This window comes from Archocentrus centrarchus, chromosome 12 (genome assembly GCF_007364275.1).
Source record: "Archocentrus centrarchus isolate MPI-CPG fArcCen1 chromosome 12, fArcCen1, whole genome shotgun sequence".
Lineage (NCBI taxonomy): Eukaryota > Metazoa > Chordata > Actinopteri > Cichliformes > Cichlidae > Archocentrus > Archocentrus centrarchus.
The window spans coordinates 23110519-23128959 of NC_044357.1; the positions used below are offsets into that span (position 1 = coordinate 23110519).

The window sequence follows — 18441 nt, forward strand, 5'->3', positions numbered from 1 at the left end:
CCGTGTACATTCCATGAGACAAATCTGAGTGTGCTCATGTTTAACCTAACTAATGGGCTGTTGTGTGCTCACTAAAGATGTGTGTGTATATGCGCTGTATGTTGGTGGGTGTGTGTGTGTGTATGTGTGCGTATGCTCTCTATGTTGGCGTGTTGGCGTGCTAATTGCAGAAATAAAAAAGGCGTGAAAAAAGTGACCTGAGTGACATAAGACTGAAATAAGAAGAGGAGGAAAAAAGAGGAGGAGAAGAAGAAGAAACATCTTTTAAACAAAACAAACAAGTGATCATGGCACTATGCTCATTAATCGGCGTTATTGGTACTATTTAGACAGTTGAATATACATTTAGAAAACTGCAGAGAAAGTAGAAAAAGAAACAAAAAAAAAAAAAAAACTCAGAAAAGAGCGTTAATATGGACACAGATCACCTGATCGATCAGCAGAGCCATGGCGTGGTGCTTTTGTCGCGGTAAAGCTGTCCGTTTACATACAGTTTGTCCACGGCGATGACAGCCCGGGAGCCTCCCTGCATGAGCTTCTTCCGGATGGGGAACAGGACCTTGCGTCGCTCCAGGATCTCCTTCGGAAACTGGTCGTTGACGCTGAAGTCCGTCCCTCTCAGCTCCCGGCCGCGGCTCTTCACCAGCTCTTTTTGTTTAAAGTGTTCGAATTTGGCCACGATCGGTCTGGGTCTGCGTGCTCCGGGTCGCTTTCCTCCCAGGCGGTGGACTCTATGGAAGGCGATGGTCTTCACGGTGTCATCCGGGAGCTTCAGGTGAGTTTGGATAAACTCCTTCACTGTAGCCTCCGGGTCCTCCTCTGCCTTTTCCGGAATACCTGAAAACACAAGATTTTCTCTCATGCTGCGGGCATGAAGCTCGATAATAGATTCTTTAATTTTCTTATTTTCAGCTGAGAGCTGGGTCGTTTCCTCGGTGAGGGAATTTACCGACTCTCTGAGGACAGCGTTTTCAGCAGCCAGTGTTTCCACCTGATGCTGGCTGAACTCGACTGACTCCCGCAGGGCCTGAAACTCCTTGTGGAGGATTTCAACCAGGGCCAAGCAGGCGTCAAAGCTTGACAGCTTGTTGTCAATGGACTCCAGAATGCCCACAATATTAGTGGTGGGTGGCGATACCGCCTCTAGGGAATCTTCGGGGCGGCTTCTTTTCGTGGACGGAATTCCCTTGCTGGTGGAGGGAGTCGACGTCTTGTCGGGTTTCCCCATAACGACTCGCTCAAAACACCCGTCGATGTAACGCAACAGACTGTCCAGGTCCTCTTCACAGTCCTCCAGATTGCTGCAAAAAATTTAAGTTAGGCTGAAAAAACTATCTAGATTTGTTAGTTTTAAGCCTGTCTACTTTATAAATTGGCGGAAAAAAAGCTAATCACTCAAATGTTTGCAAATGGAATCACGCCGCCATTGGCGATTCTGCCGAGATTCACAAAGTCTCGCGTGACTACAGCATAGCCTCCCTCCTAAAGCAATCGTACGGTGTTTATAACGAATACAGTACGAGGTGATTTTTTTTTAACCTACCTACCAGTGTATCTCTTTCTGCTCTTCTGCTAAAGGTAGTGCCGCGAAGACGGCTGCATGACCTCAGACACCTGTCCCCCCGTGTTTGTGGCTGTGTTTGTTGTATTCTTGGATGGGTGCTCTGTTAACTGCAATTTCCAATGTGTGAACCTGTTCACCCACATGGCAATAAAACCTTCTTTGATTCTTCTTTGCATGCAATGACTGTGCCTATTGTGGCTGAATTGTTTGACAACATACACATGAAATACACTCTCCTAATGCAAATACATGAGACATTTCCCTACACCGATCTCAATTAGGGCTGCATAAAACGATTATTTTAGTAATCGAGTATTCTATCGATTATTCCAATGATTAATCGAGTAATCGGATAAGAAATACTTTTTTTATTAACAGTTTATCTGCATATTTTAACTTCTGTACTGCAGTTTTTCGCCTGTGAAAAAACAGCGGTGGATGGAGCAGCTACAAAGTTCTCTTTTCTTCACCTTAACACTTGCTGATTAGGTGGTTGATGAAGGACCTCCAGCTGTTTCCTAGTAAAGATTTTAATGGTGGTTACTAAAAGAAAAAGCTGCTGTTTTGGACGCTGGAAAAACGTTTCCTTTTGCACTACTTGAGCTCACCGTCACAGCTTCGCCTCTTTGCGCTTGCGCAGTTAAAACCGCTGCCTGCTATGAGTGTTTTAAAAAACTAGTGGCTGCGGGAGCCATGGCGCATGTGTGAGTAATGTTGTAATGCTTTGTATTCACAAGCATTCTCGAAAATACGTTTCTACTGCAGGTCTATATTTAGTCACTAATAAGGGATTAAAGTATAAAAAATATTTTGAAGGAGCCCCTCGGTCCTGGGGGGGCGGGCCTTCCGGTACCGAACCATCGCTAGTGCTAATGGCCCACGCTCGCTAGCAAACCAGTTCTGGTAGCTACAGCTGAAGTAAAGACAAAAATAACAGCTGAAATTCTCAGCGAGCACAACACACACAGTGTGGCTGCTGTTAGTGGCAGTTATATAGTTTGTTAAATTCATGATTTAAGTTACAATAAATAAATTTAAGGAAGGTAAAATAATTTATGTTTATTAAAATCTGATTGTAATATGTATTGTTTTAAAAATGCACATTTAAAAGTTCTACAAGTGTTTCCAGGGTGGAACCAATGTTTAATTTGTTGTTTGGGATAGAGCGATATTTTCAGTTACACACCACACTCAGTAGAGGGCAACGTGTCTTCCTTTTTATCACTAAGCTAGAGATTTGGAGAAGCATGCGACGAAGCTTTTGACTCTTGGTTAAAGAAGACATGATCCAAGATGTTTTTGTTAACCCTTTCAAGTTAATGCGGCCAATGAGTTCTCACAGCATCGTTGGTGACACCTGTGTCCAATTAAATGCCAATAAAAATCAAGAAAGCTTTGTGTCCATTTTTCAACTTGGAGAGAGTTATAGTGAGAGCTCAGTCTGCTTGACATGAGGCGAGGAGACGAGGAACTGTGCCTTTCATCCACTGAGCAGCAAAGAAGATTCATCACACTCTAGCATCAGACAGATAAGACTGTGTGTAACACAGGTAAACTAAGCAGCAAGCAGTTTGAAGTTTTACGTTGATGGTCCAACAAGTGATACATTTAAACAAGTTAAATGTTTAAGAAGTGGATCAGCTTTGTTAATTACCTTAAAGAGACACTGCAAGTGCTGAAATTAAGTAATCTGTGCTCTACACATTTTCTCCAAGTTCAAGGTTCTGTCTAAGATTTTTGTTGGTGAAGTTATTTTGCATATTTCTGTCATTTGGATGCTAAAGGTGTTGTACATTTAAGTGCTCAGTTTCATATGGTGTTGGTTCTAGAAACAGTTCATCACATTTGTGTAATTTAAGCTGATATTCATTTGGATGTTTTCTTAAGGTTTAAGGTGCTGTGAAAAATCTTTATCCCAATCCATTCTTAATGCTTTCGGACAAGTTAATCTAAGAGGAAATTTAAGCTTGTAGCTATTAATATTTTAGTTGGTTGAACTGGTTAATTGTTAAACCACAAGTCTGTCAAATATAGCTATAAGTTATTTTGGTCCAAGTAAGAAGTAAACATTGCAGAATGGAGCAAATGACTGAGAATGAAACTAAGAATGGTGACTTACTTAAAGATAGTAATGGCGCAGACACACAGCAGTCACCTGAAACAGAAGAGCCAAGAAGAAGCCAGAGATAAAGGGAGCTCCCTTTATTGAGGTTGTGCAGGAGTTGATGACTAAGATAAGTTGTGCATCAGCAGATGTGAAACATAGCTATGAAGAACTGCGCAAATGTGCTCCCCCAGGCAGTGAGATCCGTCGCAGAGCTGACACCTGTGACGCTGTATCAAAAATAATCTTGGAAAATGCATCCACTTATCTTCACAACAAGGATGCCAAAGACGTCCAGACATAGGATTTTGTCTGGCCTGAGTCTGGTTCTGTGTTTTCGTCAGGTTCTTCAGGCTCAAGTAAAGGCTGTCAAAGAAGTTTGAGCTCTGCAAGTGGTTCAAGTATTAAGTCACGTCAGTCAAGCCTGTCCTCTATTAAGAGACAGGAAGCTGCAGCAGAGCTAGCTGCCACGCAGGCTGCTCTAAAGGTCCTGCAAGAGATAGAAAGTGAACAATGAGAACTTGAAAGCCTTGAAGATGAAAATAGAAAGAAGATTGCATTACAAGAGGAAGGGAATGTGATAAGAAAGAAAGCACTGGAAGAGAAACGCAGACAAATAGAGCGCTTTCAGACTGTTAAGAAGTTGAGTGCGGCAAGGGCACAGCTGCAAGTTTATGAACAAGAAGTAAGCTCAGATGAAGAAATAGCAGAGTTGCTTCATAACTGTGCAGCTGAGCAACACCGATCGACAGGAGCTAAAAGAAGTCCTCATGAGCATCCTGTGACATACCAAGCAGACAGTACCGCAGTCCTTGCTGAAGCAATAGCAGAGTCTATTAATGTGAGCCATCTTCCAGTACCTGAACCTTCTGTTTTTACTGGAGACCCTCTAAGACAGTGGTCCCCAACCTTTTTTGAGCCGCGGACCGGTTTAGTGTTAGAAAATATTTCCACGGACCGGCTTTTAAGGTGTGGCGAATAAATACGTCAAAATAAATGATACGACCATAACCAAGTGTGATATTTTCTACGTATAATAATAAAAAACGGGAATCCACTTTGTATTCGTATGCAACTCTATCAGCAGCGTTCTCGTAACATCCCGCCTCAACATGAATAACAGGCTCTCTGCCCACAGCGCTCCCTGGTCAGCTGTTAGAGCCATGGTAAAACATGCCTTCAAAATAAGATACACCGCAAAAACAAATACAGTAGAAATCACCTCAGTCGGATTCAAATGGCCCAGTTTGGGGTCTATTATCGAATTTCGCTGCAATGGCTTCTGCTTCATCTATGAATTTGCTTCTGCAAATTTTATAATCTGAAATTTTACTCGTAAGTGCAAGTTTGTAGCTTACACTTGCCACGATTGTCCCCGGTGAAATGAACTGATATAAACACTAAAACAATTTCCAGGCGTTGTTAGTGTGTGTGTGTGTAGTTGTGCACGAACGAGCCGATGCATGGAAGTGGGCGGACAGGAGCTGAGGAGGGTTTTAGCGCTAAACTCATCCAGTTTATGCGATCACATTTAACTGGAAATTTATTACAATGGGACCAGATTTTTCATCCGAGGTAGGTGAATATCCGACGGATTTATGTGATGATTTTATTGGAATTAATGTTAGGAAAAATCAGGACCTGCAGATGCCATCCAACTAGAGCGAAAACCCGATTTGTGCGACTTCGACTTAGGTGATTTTTACTGTATAAAGCGCATGAAAAATACAACTCACCATAACACTGAATCAGTGTAAGCCCCCTGAGCTTGTTTCTCTGATACTCATTTTTGCTGGCTTCTGGTTTGACTGGGTTCGGCCGATTTCACATGGAGCGTGGCTGCAGAGCCGCGGTGTCAAGCGCTGGAGAGTCAGTTTGATGGCTGGGTCTACCTCACTGCTATCCCCGGTGTTGATAAATAAAAATGGTAAATGGACTAGTTCTTACATAGCGCTTTTCTACTCTTGTTGAGCACTCAAAAATTTAAAGAAGCGTTATGTAGGTCAACCAACCGATTTCGTTAGACAGGCCTGAAGCTTCTGGGTTTAATTTTAGCGGTGACGTATCATGTGAGCAGAAACGTCTTGACACGTCAAGAGGAAGTCATGGAGGGAAGTAACGGAGCGAATCCGCCCATTTTTCAAAATAAAATATAGTTTAGGCGCAGATAATAAGTAAAACGGAAATAATTTAAGTTATTTATTCTTTATGTGCGGCCCGGTACCAAATGTCCCACGGCCCGGTACCGGTCCACGGCCCGGGGGTTGGGGACCTCTGCTCTAAATTACAAGGACTGGAAGATGTCATTTCAAACTCTAATAGGCAGGAAAAACATTCCAGTAAATGAAAGAGTCTATTACCTTCGTAAATACGTTGGTGGACCTGCAAAAAAAGCCATTGAAATTTATTTTTTATTGGGAACAGATGCAGCTTATGATTCCGCATGGGCTGTCCTGGAAGAAATATTTGGAAGCTCATTTGTGCTAGCTAAGGCTTTCAAGGATAAGCGTTTGTGTTGTTTGGATGGGTGTTCTGTTAACTGCAATTTCCCCATTGTGGGACTAATGGAGGCATTCTTGATTCTTGATTCTTGACATTTTGACGAGTCAAAATTCCTTTCAAGATATCTCAAATTATGTCACCAGATTCGTCATCTGATGGGTCGCACATCCGTAATTACAATTTAAGATATCTCAAACGTAATTATGACTAGTCAAAATTACATTTTAGATATCTGAATTTATCAATTGCATGTAAGCCCGCTTGTGCTGTACTGAGCTGTGTAGAATTTCAGGTGGCTGCAATGGCGCTGGCCATTGTGGACAAAATTGTAATAAAATGCAACAATACAGAAAGAGTTCCTCTGTATGGGATATGCGGAGAGCGCGAGAATCGTGTACTTAAAGACTGCTTAAGAAATCTGCACAGAATCTCTGATTTTAAGGCAGGCGTTGTAACAAACTGCCTTATAAACATTCTGCCAAAATGCTCCATAATTCAAGATATCTCAAACATCATTCTGACTAGTCAGAATGTTAATTTAAGATGTCTTCAATAGAAAAGCGATCTAATTCAAGATATCTGTAATTCATTTTCAGATATCTTAAAAGGCATTTTGACTAGTCAAAATTACAGTTCTAGATATCTCTAATTTAGTTTTGCCTAGTCATTATTTGCTTTCAAGATATCTAGAATTTAATTTGCACTAGTCAAAATTATATATCGCCTATCTAAAAATACATTTAAGATATCTTAAATTAGGGTGTCATTTAAGATATCTTGAATTAGAATTATGACTAGTCAGAATAACAAAATAAGATATCTCGAATTCACTTTACAGCTAGTCATAATTTAATTGTAGATATCTGAATTGTGAGTTTCAGATAGTCAGTAATTCACTGAAGATATCTTGAATTGAAGCCGCCATACAAATCAATGGTAAATCCAATGTCATTTCGACTAGTCAGAATGTAATTAGAGATATCTCAAATAGGTATTTTGTCTAGTCAAAACATAATTAGAGATATCTTAATTTACTAATACGTCTAGTCATAAATCAATTTCAGATATCTGGAATGTAAGTATGGTGAATCGGATTTTATGTGTAGCCCCTTAACTGGCAAGGGCCCGGTGACGGGCCGTTTGTAGTCCCTTTTATATGGCAGGCTAGACCCTCCCATTTTTATTGACACGTCATTCGGCCAATCATGTAACTGGCTGCACCAAATCACCTGACAAAGCTACGTGACGCCCTCTGAGTATTATTGGCTCTGGGAAACCCATTTCTTAACATGATTGGCCGAATGAGGTGTCAGTCAAAATGGGCGGGTCTAGCCTGCCATATAAATGCACTTCATTCGGCCCGCGGACCAGACGCAGCCGATTAATAGGCTATGAAATGGGTTGTTCAGAGCCAATAATAACCAGAGGGTGTTATGTAGTTGTTTCAGGTGATTTTATTTGCTGCCAGTTAAGGGGTTAAACGGCCTGCCATATATAGTCAGAGTCTAGATGACGTTGGACTCCAACGGCCAATGAGAAGCCGTAACTGTCTACCGTCACCGCCACCGGAGATAAGGCCCAGTGAGTGAAAGCTGCTCCACCGTTTGAAGCGTGGATCCTCGGAGCTGCTCAGCTCACAGCGTCTGCAGACCAACAGGTGAGAATCAGATCCTGATGTTAGTGTTTGCAGCAAGTAGGAGGCAGAGGCTGGAAGGACACAGAGCACTGAAGAAGGAAGGAGAGAAAGAACTCTGACACGCAGATTAATTCCAGTTGTAGTTGGTGGGAAAGTGAAAGTGAAACTTACAAAGTGTTTTGTACCTTTAAAATGTTTTATAAAGTACTGTAAAAGTAAAAGAAATAAATCTTAAAAGACTTTTTACCTTTAAAATATTTTCCTGAAGTTTTTTCAGACTGAAGTTTCAGCTCAGGATGATTAATCAGCACCTTCTGTGGATTTCTTCATGGATGACGCTAACATGCGTTCACTTGTCCCTGAACACGGAAGTTATCACTGGACGCATTTTTAAACTAGAAGCTCACTGAAGAAAAAAAACGTCCATTAAATTATAAGTGGACGTGTGGTTGACGTGGTTTTCAACCATCCAAAACTGCAAAACGTCCTCACCATTGTATTCTGCCACAGTTTACACAGGAACACACCCACCTCTGAAAACAATTAGTTCCAGGCCAGTTCAGCACTTGGACTGGTCTGCTATGAAGCCATGCCGTTTCCTCTGAAGACCTTCTTTAACCTCCTCATAATTACAGTAATGCAAAGTGACAGCAAAGACATGCAGCAATACTCTTGGTGTTAAAGGGTTAAACACCTCATAGTAGGTATGTTACAAAAAAATAAAATCAAAGTTCCCAAATGGCTTAAACATTTACACCACTGGATGGAGCCTTTAAATACAAACAAAATGACACCATCTGTGTTAAAATTGGTTTACAAATAAGGAAGTTATGACATTTTAAGTGAAGAAAAAACAGGCAATTTTCTCCCCGTTTTACTGCTTCACTGAAGAAAGTCTGTGATCTCTAGAAAGCTAAATGGCCATAACTTCCATATTTCCCAACAGAATCAAATGAAATTTGGAATGTAATGAGTTTTTAGTAAGGACATGTCAGTACAATTTTTAAAGCAAATATTTAGTGATTAATCATAAAATATCCTTACAAAAATCACAGATCATCAAGCATATAATGCATTAAAATTTATAAATGAAATTACAATTGTCAATTTAAGATGTTTTTACGGCATGATGATGCAATATATAGGAGATTTCATCAATACGTGTTGGTTTAATCAGGCAGAAATCATGTGCATTTTTCATTGATTTTCCGGCAGCTATGAACCAGCCAATAAGACCTCCCTAAATTTTAATGAAACTTCATCAACAGAAGGAAAAAAGGCCAGATTAAATTCCTACATACCTTTGAATCAGTGATGTGCGGTGAGGGTCGTGACTGGTGAGGCACTGACGTCATCACATCAGATTTACAAACATATAGCTTATTCACCATTTGATTGGCAACAGTTGTTTTGTTTAACATTAACATAGTCTGAAGCAAACCTTTTAGCTCCGGTGTTGGTCTTCCTTTAATTATTATCTTCTGCTTCGATTGAAAGTCCAGTTTAGAAAATTCTTTCAGTTGAGTTATGTAATCTTCCATGTTGAACATAAGGCCAAGCAACAGGAAAAACTAACTGGCCTTGCTAAACTGTTTATGGTAGCTTGCCGCCGAGGAGTCGTAGAGTCCCTGGGATCACCAGCACCCCCTACCATGAGGCACGAGAACTGCGTGCCTCACCTAGTGTCTCTTCGCAGCAGTTTCATGATCGCTCAACACAAGAATGCATTACACACACATACAGTTGTTAATGAAAAAAACAAAAAAAAAAACTGTGCATTATATACACCAGCTAAAATATAGAAATTTAGTTCATATAGTAAAAGTGTTAGAACATTTTAATAGCCACATGCAAAGGGAAAGTAATCCGGTCTCACTGCATAGCATGCCAGCACAGTTAGTAGTCATTGGCAATGACTATACTGAGCCGCACCACGGATTGCGCAATCCGTGGTGCGGCTCGCCGGGCTGGTGCCTCACCGTTCGTCTCTTAGTATTTGACCGGCAAATGCGAAAATTCAGCCATTTTGAAAAAACGAATCTAAAAATGGTGTAGTTAAATGGAAAAGAACTTTAAAATACAAATCACTGAATGAATATAACCATTTAATTTATTTTTTAATTTTATATTTCCACGATGACAGGTGAGGCCGTGCCTCACCTGCCTCCCCTGACTGCACGTCACTGCTTTGAATCAATCCTGAGTCTGAAGTGTGACTTTATGTCGATTGCATTGCAGCTGAATGTTTTATGTGACCAAGCAGACTGAAATCTTGAACCAAACAAAATAAAATGAAAAGGAGGCAGAAGAGGAGGAATTTCTCTACGTAATACCAAAAATTCAAAGGAAATAACCCCTCGTAAGCCATTCAAAAACCCTATTTGAAAAGAGGCCCCTGTGCCATAGCTGAACGCTACTCATAGTACCATATCACAACAATAGAGCATTTCTCTCTCAGACTGCTGGCTTACTTTTGGTTTGATCAATCTTATATTTAGGGCTGGATCAGGTGACCATGAACCCTCCCTTAGTTATGCTGCTATCCACGGGTTTCTGGAAGAGCACAAGTAGGCTGCCATGACAGACCGCTACTTCCGCTGTTCGGTTTTATACTTCCGGTTACCCAAAGTTACAGCCAGAGTTAATGACAAAATTCGGTTACTTTGTGCTGTAACAGGCAGCTTTATTAGTTGGAACATGAGCTCGGATTCAACTTGTGCTGTTGTCGGTTGTCACTACATCAGTCTGTACATTTTTTCAAATTATTTTATTCTGTAAATTTGTTCTTTTCCCCCCAAATTATACTACCCAGTTGCACATCCTATTACTGTATTTTCTCCTTATGTTTTAAGTTTTCCTTTAATGTACAGCCTCTTATTTTTTTACATTATTTTATTTATAGTGTGACACTACAGCATACAGCCTACACAAAGCTTAAACAATGCCTGCCTTCATGTTAACACGTAGCAGTTAGCAAGATGACAGCTGCGTGTCTCCTCGATCACAGCCTTCAGCCAGTCCAGTGTTTCTGTTTCAGTGATCTGAACACTCTGATATCCAGATCAGTGATTTACCTTCCACAGAATAGCTGCAGCATCACTACATGATTTCCCTAATCCGCGATACAGGAACAGCTGACTGTCTCCACCACTGCACTTTCCCTTAGCATGACCCATGCTAAGCGCTTAGCTTGGCCGATGCTCTGGCTCGGCTCTACAGCTGCTTTAAGGAAAACAACGTTGCCTTGTTTGTTAAGCATTACTTTATTGATTTTATTGCTTTGAAGGTAATCTGGTGCTCTTATAATTACGCGATTTCCCTGCCATCAACACCTTCGGAAAAAACAAGGTAACTGATAATGTGGATGTAGCTGACTTCAGGCCATAATTTCATGTCATTTACACAAGTGACGGGTGAGGCACTGTTACCTCGCTGCTTTTTAAAACATCCTTGCAATGTCTCCACCTCTGATGTGGTACCATTTAGGCCAGGTAAAAGAAACTGCAGTGTCAAAATGTTTAAATGAACGGCACGTGTGTAAGCCCGCAACCATAAACAACAGCGCAAACGGAAGTAAACAACTGGTTTCCTCTATGAATTATGGGTAGTGGGGCAGAGTCAGGAATACTGTGGATAGGCCCAGGCTGCTGGGGGGTTCCCATGATGCACTGAGTGTTTCTTTTTATTCACCTCTTTTTGTTTTTACTTCAGTCTGTATTTAATCATTAGTTATTATTAATCTCTGTCTCTCTTCCACAGTGTGTCTTTTGTCCTGTCTCTCTCCCCTCAGCCCAGCTGGTCACAGCAGATGACCCCCCCTCCCTGAGCCTGGTTCTGATGGAGGTTTCTTCCTGTTAAAAGGGAGTTTTTCCTTTCCTCTGTCACCAAGTGCTGCTCATAGGGGTCGTTTTCACTGTTGGGTTTTCTCTGTATTATAGTCTAAGAGATGTTTATCTGTATTAAAAAGTACCAAAATCTTTGATGCTATTCCATCAATCTAAATCCCTCCCAGGTCTCAAAAACCCATTTGTTACAAAAATTTACAAAATGTACTCGGACACAAACTCAGACTTCAAGGCTTTAACAAACAGCTGTTTTGTTACATCTTTAGAGTACTTTGTAATTTTGTTCTATATTAGCAGATGTTTTCTGCATTTGCACTTTTCTTAGCATTTGGCTTTTTTTGTATATTCAGAAACAGATACATGAGAACTCTTTAATATTTATCGATTATTGAATATTTTAATGATTTGTGTGAGCAGTGTGTTGTGGGCAGATGCTGTAACATAAAGATACAGTGTTAGCCACAAATGTAACTGATTATCATGTGGTTAATAAAAGTGTGGTTAATGTATTTGTGCAGTTATTGTGAATGTGTGTGCGGATTCTGGCCCTGCTTACATGAGAACGTTTTCAGGGAAAACTGTAAGGTTTTGTTGTGTGTTGGTGTTTTGAGCCCCTGAAAACACAATTTGAAAACAGGTTCCAGAGTGGAGAATTTTTGAAACACTTTGGTCTCTGTCTCCATGTAAACGGCTAAGACACTACTTTTAAAAGTACATGTACTGGAAAATGTGCGCTATGGTTGCGACTCCTATACACACACCGCCAGCTTGTTCCTCTGGGTTTTTAGATGTCTTTTGGGATTCGTAGGGTTATATAGTTTTAGTGTAGCAGGATTTATGGATACTGTTGGGTGATAGTTTTAATTATGAATGGTAATATACAAATGGTTATATCTTAATTGCCTTCTTGGAAAGTGTGGAAACACCCATGGCAGGTTATTAACAAAGTTTGGCTCACCAGTAGGGTATAAAGAACTGCTAATTACCCAACTGGGGCCATGGAGCCAGAGGAGTGATGGGCAGGAGATGGCAGAGTGAAGTGATGAATCAGGAACTGAGATGAGAACAGAGATGACGATGGCTGTGAAGCCCCTGAGATCTGAGGATGGGGCATCATTCATCGCTCCTGTTGGCGGAGTGATAAGCTCCTGAGTCCCTATGTTACTTCCTGTTTTCCTGCTCCTGCTGACGGCTGTATAGCATGCATGGAGTAAGAGTTCCAGGCCCTCAAACTTTCCATGCTTTATGGACGTAGTTCTGTTACTCAGTGGTGAGTGTTCAGTTAGATAACGTCTCAAAATTGTGTGTTGATAGTGAGTTTCCTTTGTTTTTTCTTTTTTGGTCGTGTCTTACAGCCTCACCACGGAGAGTTGCAGTATGGCTCTCTGTGCTAAATGTCGTGAGGGTTCAAACAAGCTCTGCACAAAATGGTAGTATTTCAATTGCCTATGTACGTTCGCTTTGTATCATGTCTTGTTGTTTACATACTGAACGCGTCTCTTAGATGTCCACGGCATTGACAAGTTGTGTTTGTGAGGGATTTTGAGAGTGATTATATAATGTATTGTGAATAGAATGATAGAATGATATTGTTTCGACCAGTCGTATTGATGACATGAGCAATCAACTGCGTTGTTTTCGTCATTGTTACCGGTAACTTATTGTCATGGTCCTGGAACTTATGCCCAGCATTTTGTGTTTTCCTTCTCATGATTTGGTGTTATGCTGTTTCTTAGTTTATTCATTAAGTGTCTCAGTTGTTTTGTGGTCCTCATTTGTTAGTTATTCATAGTATTCCCTTTGTGGTACCCATGTGTTTGTTTTGTTCCCTTTCATGTCTCTGGTCTTCTGTGTATTGTGGTGTTTACTTCCTGTGTAGTGTCAAGTCTGCATTTCTGTCTTCGCCTAGTTTCCTGTTTTATTTTGTCAGTTCTTGTCCCTTGTGCTATGTGTTTAGTTTTACTTCCCCTTCTCGTTTGTGTAGTTAGTTTCAGCTGTGCCCATTCCCTAATTACCTTGTGTATTTATAGTCTCAGTCTTCCCATTGTCCTTTGTCGGATTGTTGTTGTTTTGCAGCTGTGTCTGCTCTCTGGCTCCTTGGTTCCAGGATATTTCTAGTTTGTTCCCAGTTTAGGTTTTCTCATCTGTTTGCCTCTTCTTTTGGTTTCTGTTGCCATTGCACTCCTACCTAAATAAAGATTCGCCTCTCATCACTCTTACCTGCCGTCTCCTGCGTCCTGCTATTGGGTCCTCACCTCCATACACAGCCATACAGCCTGGTCATGCAGCCCGGACACTTATTCATACAGATGACTGATTGTGCCTCTGAGCTTTATTTGTAGGTCAGGTTTTTCCCTGGAGGTGAGTAGTGTTTTGTTATCATCCACCCACGAGCTCCCTAAAAGAACCAGGTCTTCTGGATATAGTCAGTTTGCCATGTGAATTTGCCCGCTACTGGACTTGTAGTTGTTACAGCTGGGATAGAGCTGAAACTGAGCTCTCTTGATATCTTGTAGGGATGCAGCACAGCAAAGCAAAGCCGGTGGTTTGACTGAAATAAATGGAAAGGGGGTGCAGTGTCTGCTGCCTGAGAACAGAAGGGTAGTTTACGACTACCGCTATCCTTTCAAGAGTACCTGTAGTAGTGTATGTAGACCAAAGAAAACATAGCAGGGACCAAAATGCTGAAAGTAGATGAGTAGAAATGGAGAGAAAGGCAATAGCTTGTCTGTTACGCTTAAGTTTGATGAACTTACATTACCAGGTAAGGTGTATATGACCTATGAGGTTAGGCGATATATTCCCCCACCGCTGAGATGCTTTAAGTGCCAAAAATATCCAGTACCAGGATTGGACAGGAGGGGCACAGGACAGAGTAGTGAGGATGCCAAGATGGAAACTGGATGTTTAGAGACTGAGCAAAGTGAGGGAGAGAAAGTTTAGCCATTTTACAACTGGTCAGAGGTGCACTCTTTCCATTGTTCTGTGCTAACCTTTGTTTGATGAAATGAATACTGAGCTGTGGCGTGAAATGTTAATTTGCATAACATTAGTTGGTTTGCATTACGTTATTACCTAGCTTGTACTTGGCTGTTGATACATTAACAAAAGCTCCTCATTCATCAGTGTTTATGTTTACAACTTGAATTCTTATATTGGACAATTGTATTGAGTGATATATTTGGATAGAGTCACAGTTGGGTTACAGAATAGAATAAAATTGTCATTAGTGTATGGTGAGATTAGAAAACCACTACTTTTTTTTTTTCAGTGCCAACCTGCTGAAAGTGAAAAAGAAAAAAAATGCAGTTCTGAATCCACATAAATATGTAAGATAAAATGAAATAAAACACATAAAGATAATGTCAGTATGGCACATTAATATTTTACAGTACAGGAATGATAGATGTTGCTGTACATGAGTAGAGGATATTGCCCAGTATGAATAATGAATAAATTTGCATCTATTTAAGTGTTTAGCTGGAGAAAGTAATATTAGAGGTAACCAAAATGTTGTGACATAGTCTGAGGAAATCAGCTGTTATGATAAATACTCATGGAAATTATTAATCTCATCATTTTCAGTTCTCGGTGTCTGACCTAAAGACAGGATGAGAGAAAGCTGAATCTTAGAATTAAACAGAATATTCTTCAACTTCTGACTCGCAGCGAAAGAGTAAACTCCTAAACTTACAGGTTTGATGAATATGATCTCAGTGATCTTCTGTAGCTCACTGCACGCTGTAAAAAAAAAAAAAAAAAAAAAAAACCCTCTCAAGAATTAATAATAACTCTGTTAAATTTTCTGATGATTTTTCTTTGTCTCACAGAATCTGTAAAACCTGCATCTCTGTAACTGTCAGACCAAAGACAGACTCTGCAGAAGAAAACATCTGAAAACACAACCAGTTTGCATCCACTGTTCTAAAAATGTCCTCCCATCCACAACGAAGAAAAAGCATGGACTATCCATCTGATTTCTCTTTATCACAGAGCAGCACAGGTGGGTTGAGGAACCAAAAATTATACTCAAATAAAAATAAAAGGACACAAAACTGCCAACATTTGTAGCCTCCTTAAACTGTGACCTCACTCTGGTAGGGGTAGGGCTGCAACAATTCCTCAAGTAACTCGAATAATTTGATTATAGAAAATCCTCAAAGCAAATTTGTTCCTTCAATGCTTTGTTTAAACTCTGCAGTGCTCAGGTGTCTTGTGTCACCCACATTAGCTGCATTAAACGGCTCGGTTGTCGTCTTCTTCTTGTATGTTTAATGGCGGTGGGCAAACCAGCTTAGAGCTGCATTACCGCCACCTGCTGGAATGGAGTGGGGATCAGGTGGATCAGGGACATGGGACATGGGGGGGAAAAAAAAAAAAAGAGGCAATTTTGTGAGATCTCTCCCATGTTTTTTTTTTCCCCATGTCCCTTGCGGGATTCCATAGATTAGTGACTAAGTATAGACCTGCAGTAGAAACGTATTTAGGAGAATGCTTCTGAATACAAATCTTTACAACATTACCCTCATGCAGTCCCCCAGTTTTTCAACAAAAAACACTGATAACAGCAGCAGGCAGTTGTTTTACCTGCAGTCTGTCTGCATGAAGAGGCAGAGCCATTATAGAGATGGTGAGCTCACTAACATGTGTTTTTTTCACATTAATGATGCTGTTGAAGCTGAATTTATTCTATTTTAATGTCATTCAGAGACTGAAGAGAACCCAGGTACCTCTGAAGGAGGTCACACCATGACTGCGTGAGTAATGACATCATCACTGTTACTGTATGTGTTTAATTGAGTTTATCCTTTCTGTAGCTTTCTCACCTTCATCATATTTCTCTTTATAAACCTCTTCGTGAAAAGGACGAACACACACTAACACCTTTTTATTGTCTTTGTAAAATCTGCTGTTTTCTCCACACTTTAGTGTTTGTAGCATTGATGGTGTCAGTCACTCTGAGGCCATGTCGTACACACGTGTAGAACTGCAGGAGTTCAGCAGAACAAAGCTCCACCATTTGTTTGTATATCCACATTAAGCTGAAAGAGAAACAAGAATAATGTATTTCATGGAAGACAGTAAAGACAAACTGATGGTTCAGTTTTTCATATTAATATTTAAGATGTTAATTAGTTTGTGTGTAAACATTCCACCTTTAAGCTGCCAGTAGCGCTCACCATAGGCGTAGGAACCGGGGGTGATGGGGGGGGCGTGTCAATATTGGAGACAGGAGCATTTGTGCCACCCAGAAATTACACTGGAGGAGAGAAAAAATTTTAACTTGCGTGCTTTTATTTTGAAGGCGTAACATAGAGTCATGCCACTGCGCTCCCCCTGCCCCCCTCTGAACGAGTGTTTGGGAGCCAGAGACGGGCAGGAGTCAGAAACTCTGAATGAGGTAAAACGGTCTGTCAGGAATGTTACCATGAATATGGCTGTTTGTCAGTTTACTTTCATACATAGGATAAAGTTTACTTACTGGACAAGAAGTCAATTTGCAATGAATTTCAAATGAGAGGCGGAAAAATCATTTTGGCTCTTCTGCTTGTTTTTAACCTTTTGTTTGGCTAAATGCAGAGCTGTAAAGAGGCACACAGCTTGTCTATTAAATGTGAGAGGTATCACTTTTACTTATTTCGTTTGGTTATTTTTATTGATATTTTTTGATTCAGTAGATTAGAGTTTCAAACTGAATAAGCATATTTTAATAGCTTTTTTTTTTAACTTAAGGCTGATATTAAAAAGTGAATAATTTGTTCATATCTGTGAGGATTCTTTCATGTCAGAACATTGTTTAATTAAAGAACCAGTTCTGTTGCCAGTCAACCTACATAAATGCATTTTTGACCATTATTAAATGTTTTCGTCCAATAAAACATATCAAACTTTGCACTTCTGTGCATTACTAAATTATTTTTGTGCTACTGAAATATTTATCTTGCTACTATATGAAGGAGTGTGAGGGCCACATTGAGAAAAAAAATCATTTTGACCATTTTGAGAATAAAGTCAAAATCGTCTAAGTCGTCATTTCAAGTCAAATAACGGCCACAGCTGCTGTACTCTCTACAAAATGCTTTGGGTAGAAACAACTTGATCAGCTGTGTTATTGTGTCTTGTGGGTCTACATGTCCCCTCTGTACTGCACGAAGGTACAGCCATCCTTCCATCTAACCGTTGCCAGTTTGTGTGGTTTTTCCCTCTGAGCAGATGCAGCTTTCTGCTCTCTCTCTTTAACGTCCTCATACTTATCACTACATCGTGTTTATGTACTAAAAGAGAAATCATTTCCTTGTTACTAAAACCGATTCTAAAGTATAGTTTCACTAACTCATAATACAAGACATTCTGGAGGGGATAACAGACGTGTCGTGGCAGTTGTTTGACTTGAAGCAACTTTAATCTGCACATTTCGACTTTTTTCTCAAAATTTGGAATTTATTCTCAAAATGCACAATTTATTTATTTTTTCTCAGTGTGGCCCTAATACTCCTTTGTACTAGTACTAGTGCGGCCAGGTGATAAAGTAAGCCCTACAGCCTGGAATGACATGGTCATTATGCTTCATTAAAGACTCAAGTCATTTTGTTTGGTGGTTTGTCCACATCTTATGATTATAAAACATATATATGTAAATTATATATGCAATAATGTAGATGTACAAAACACTGTTTTTCCAAGAAACATTTGAAAAAGAAGAAAGTAAAAGATCAAATAGCATTTCTGATATGTGTCCGCCCCAATAGTAAACTCCTTCCTACGCCCTTTTCTCTCACTGTGGTAACCA

At 40.3% G+C, this 18441-nt stretch overlaps 1 protein-coding gene across 2 annotated transcripts in view; it reads left to right on the forward strand.

Annotated features, from left to right (window-relative positions):
• The first annotated feature begins 7736 nt into the window (after positions 1 to 7736).
• Positions 7737 to 18441, forward strand: part of LOC115789600 (uncharacterized) — a 16903-nt gene continuing 6198 nt past the window's right edge. The window contains exons 1-3 of one of the 2 annotated variants that reach the window (XM_030743080.1): positions 7737 to 7827; positions 15482 to 15654; positions 16360 to 16408. In XM_030743080.1, the coding sequence (XP_030598940.1) occupies positions 15582 to 15654; positions 16360 to 16408 (122 nt within the window). In that variant the 5' untranslated portion in view covers positions 7737 to 7827; positions 15482 to 15581. Of the gene's footprint in view, positions 7828 to 15317; positions 15348 to 15481; positions 15655 to 16359; positions 16409 to 18441 lie in introns of those variants that run through there. The other variant, XM_030743081.1, reaches the window with a different exon arrangement.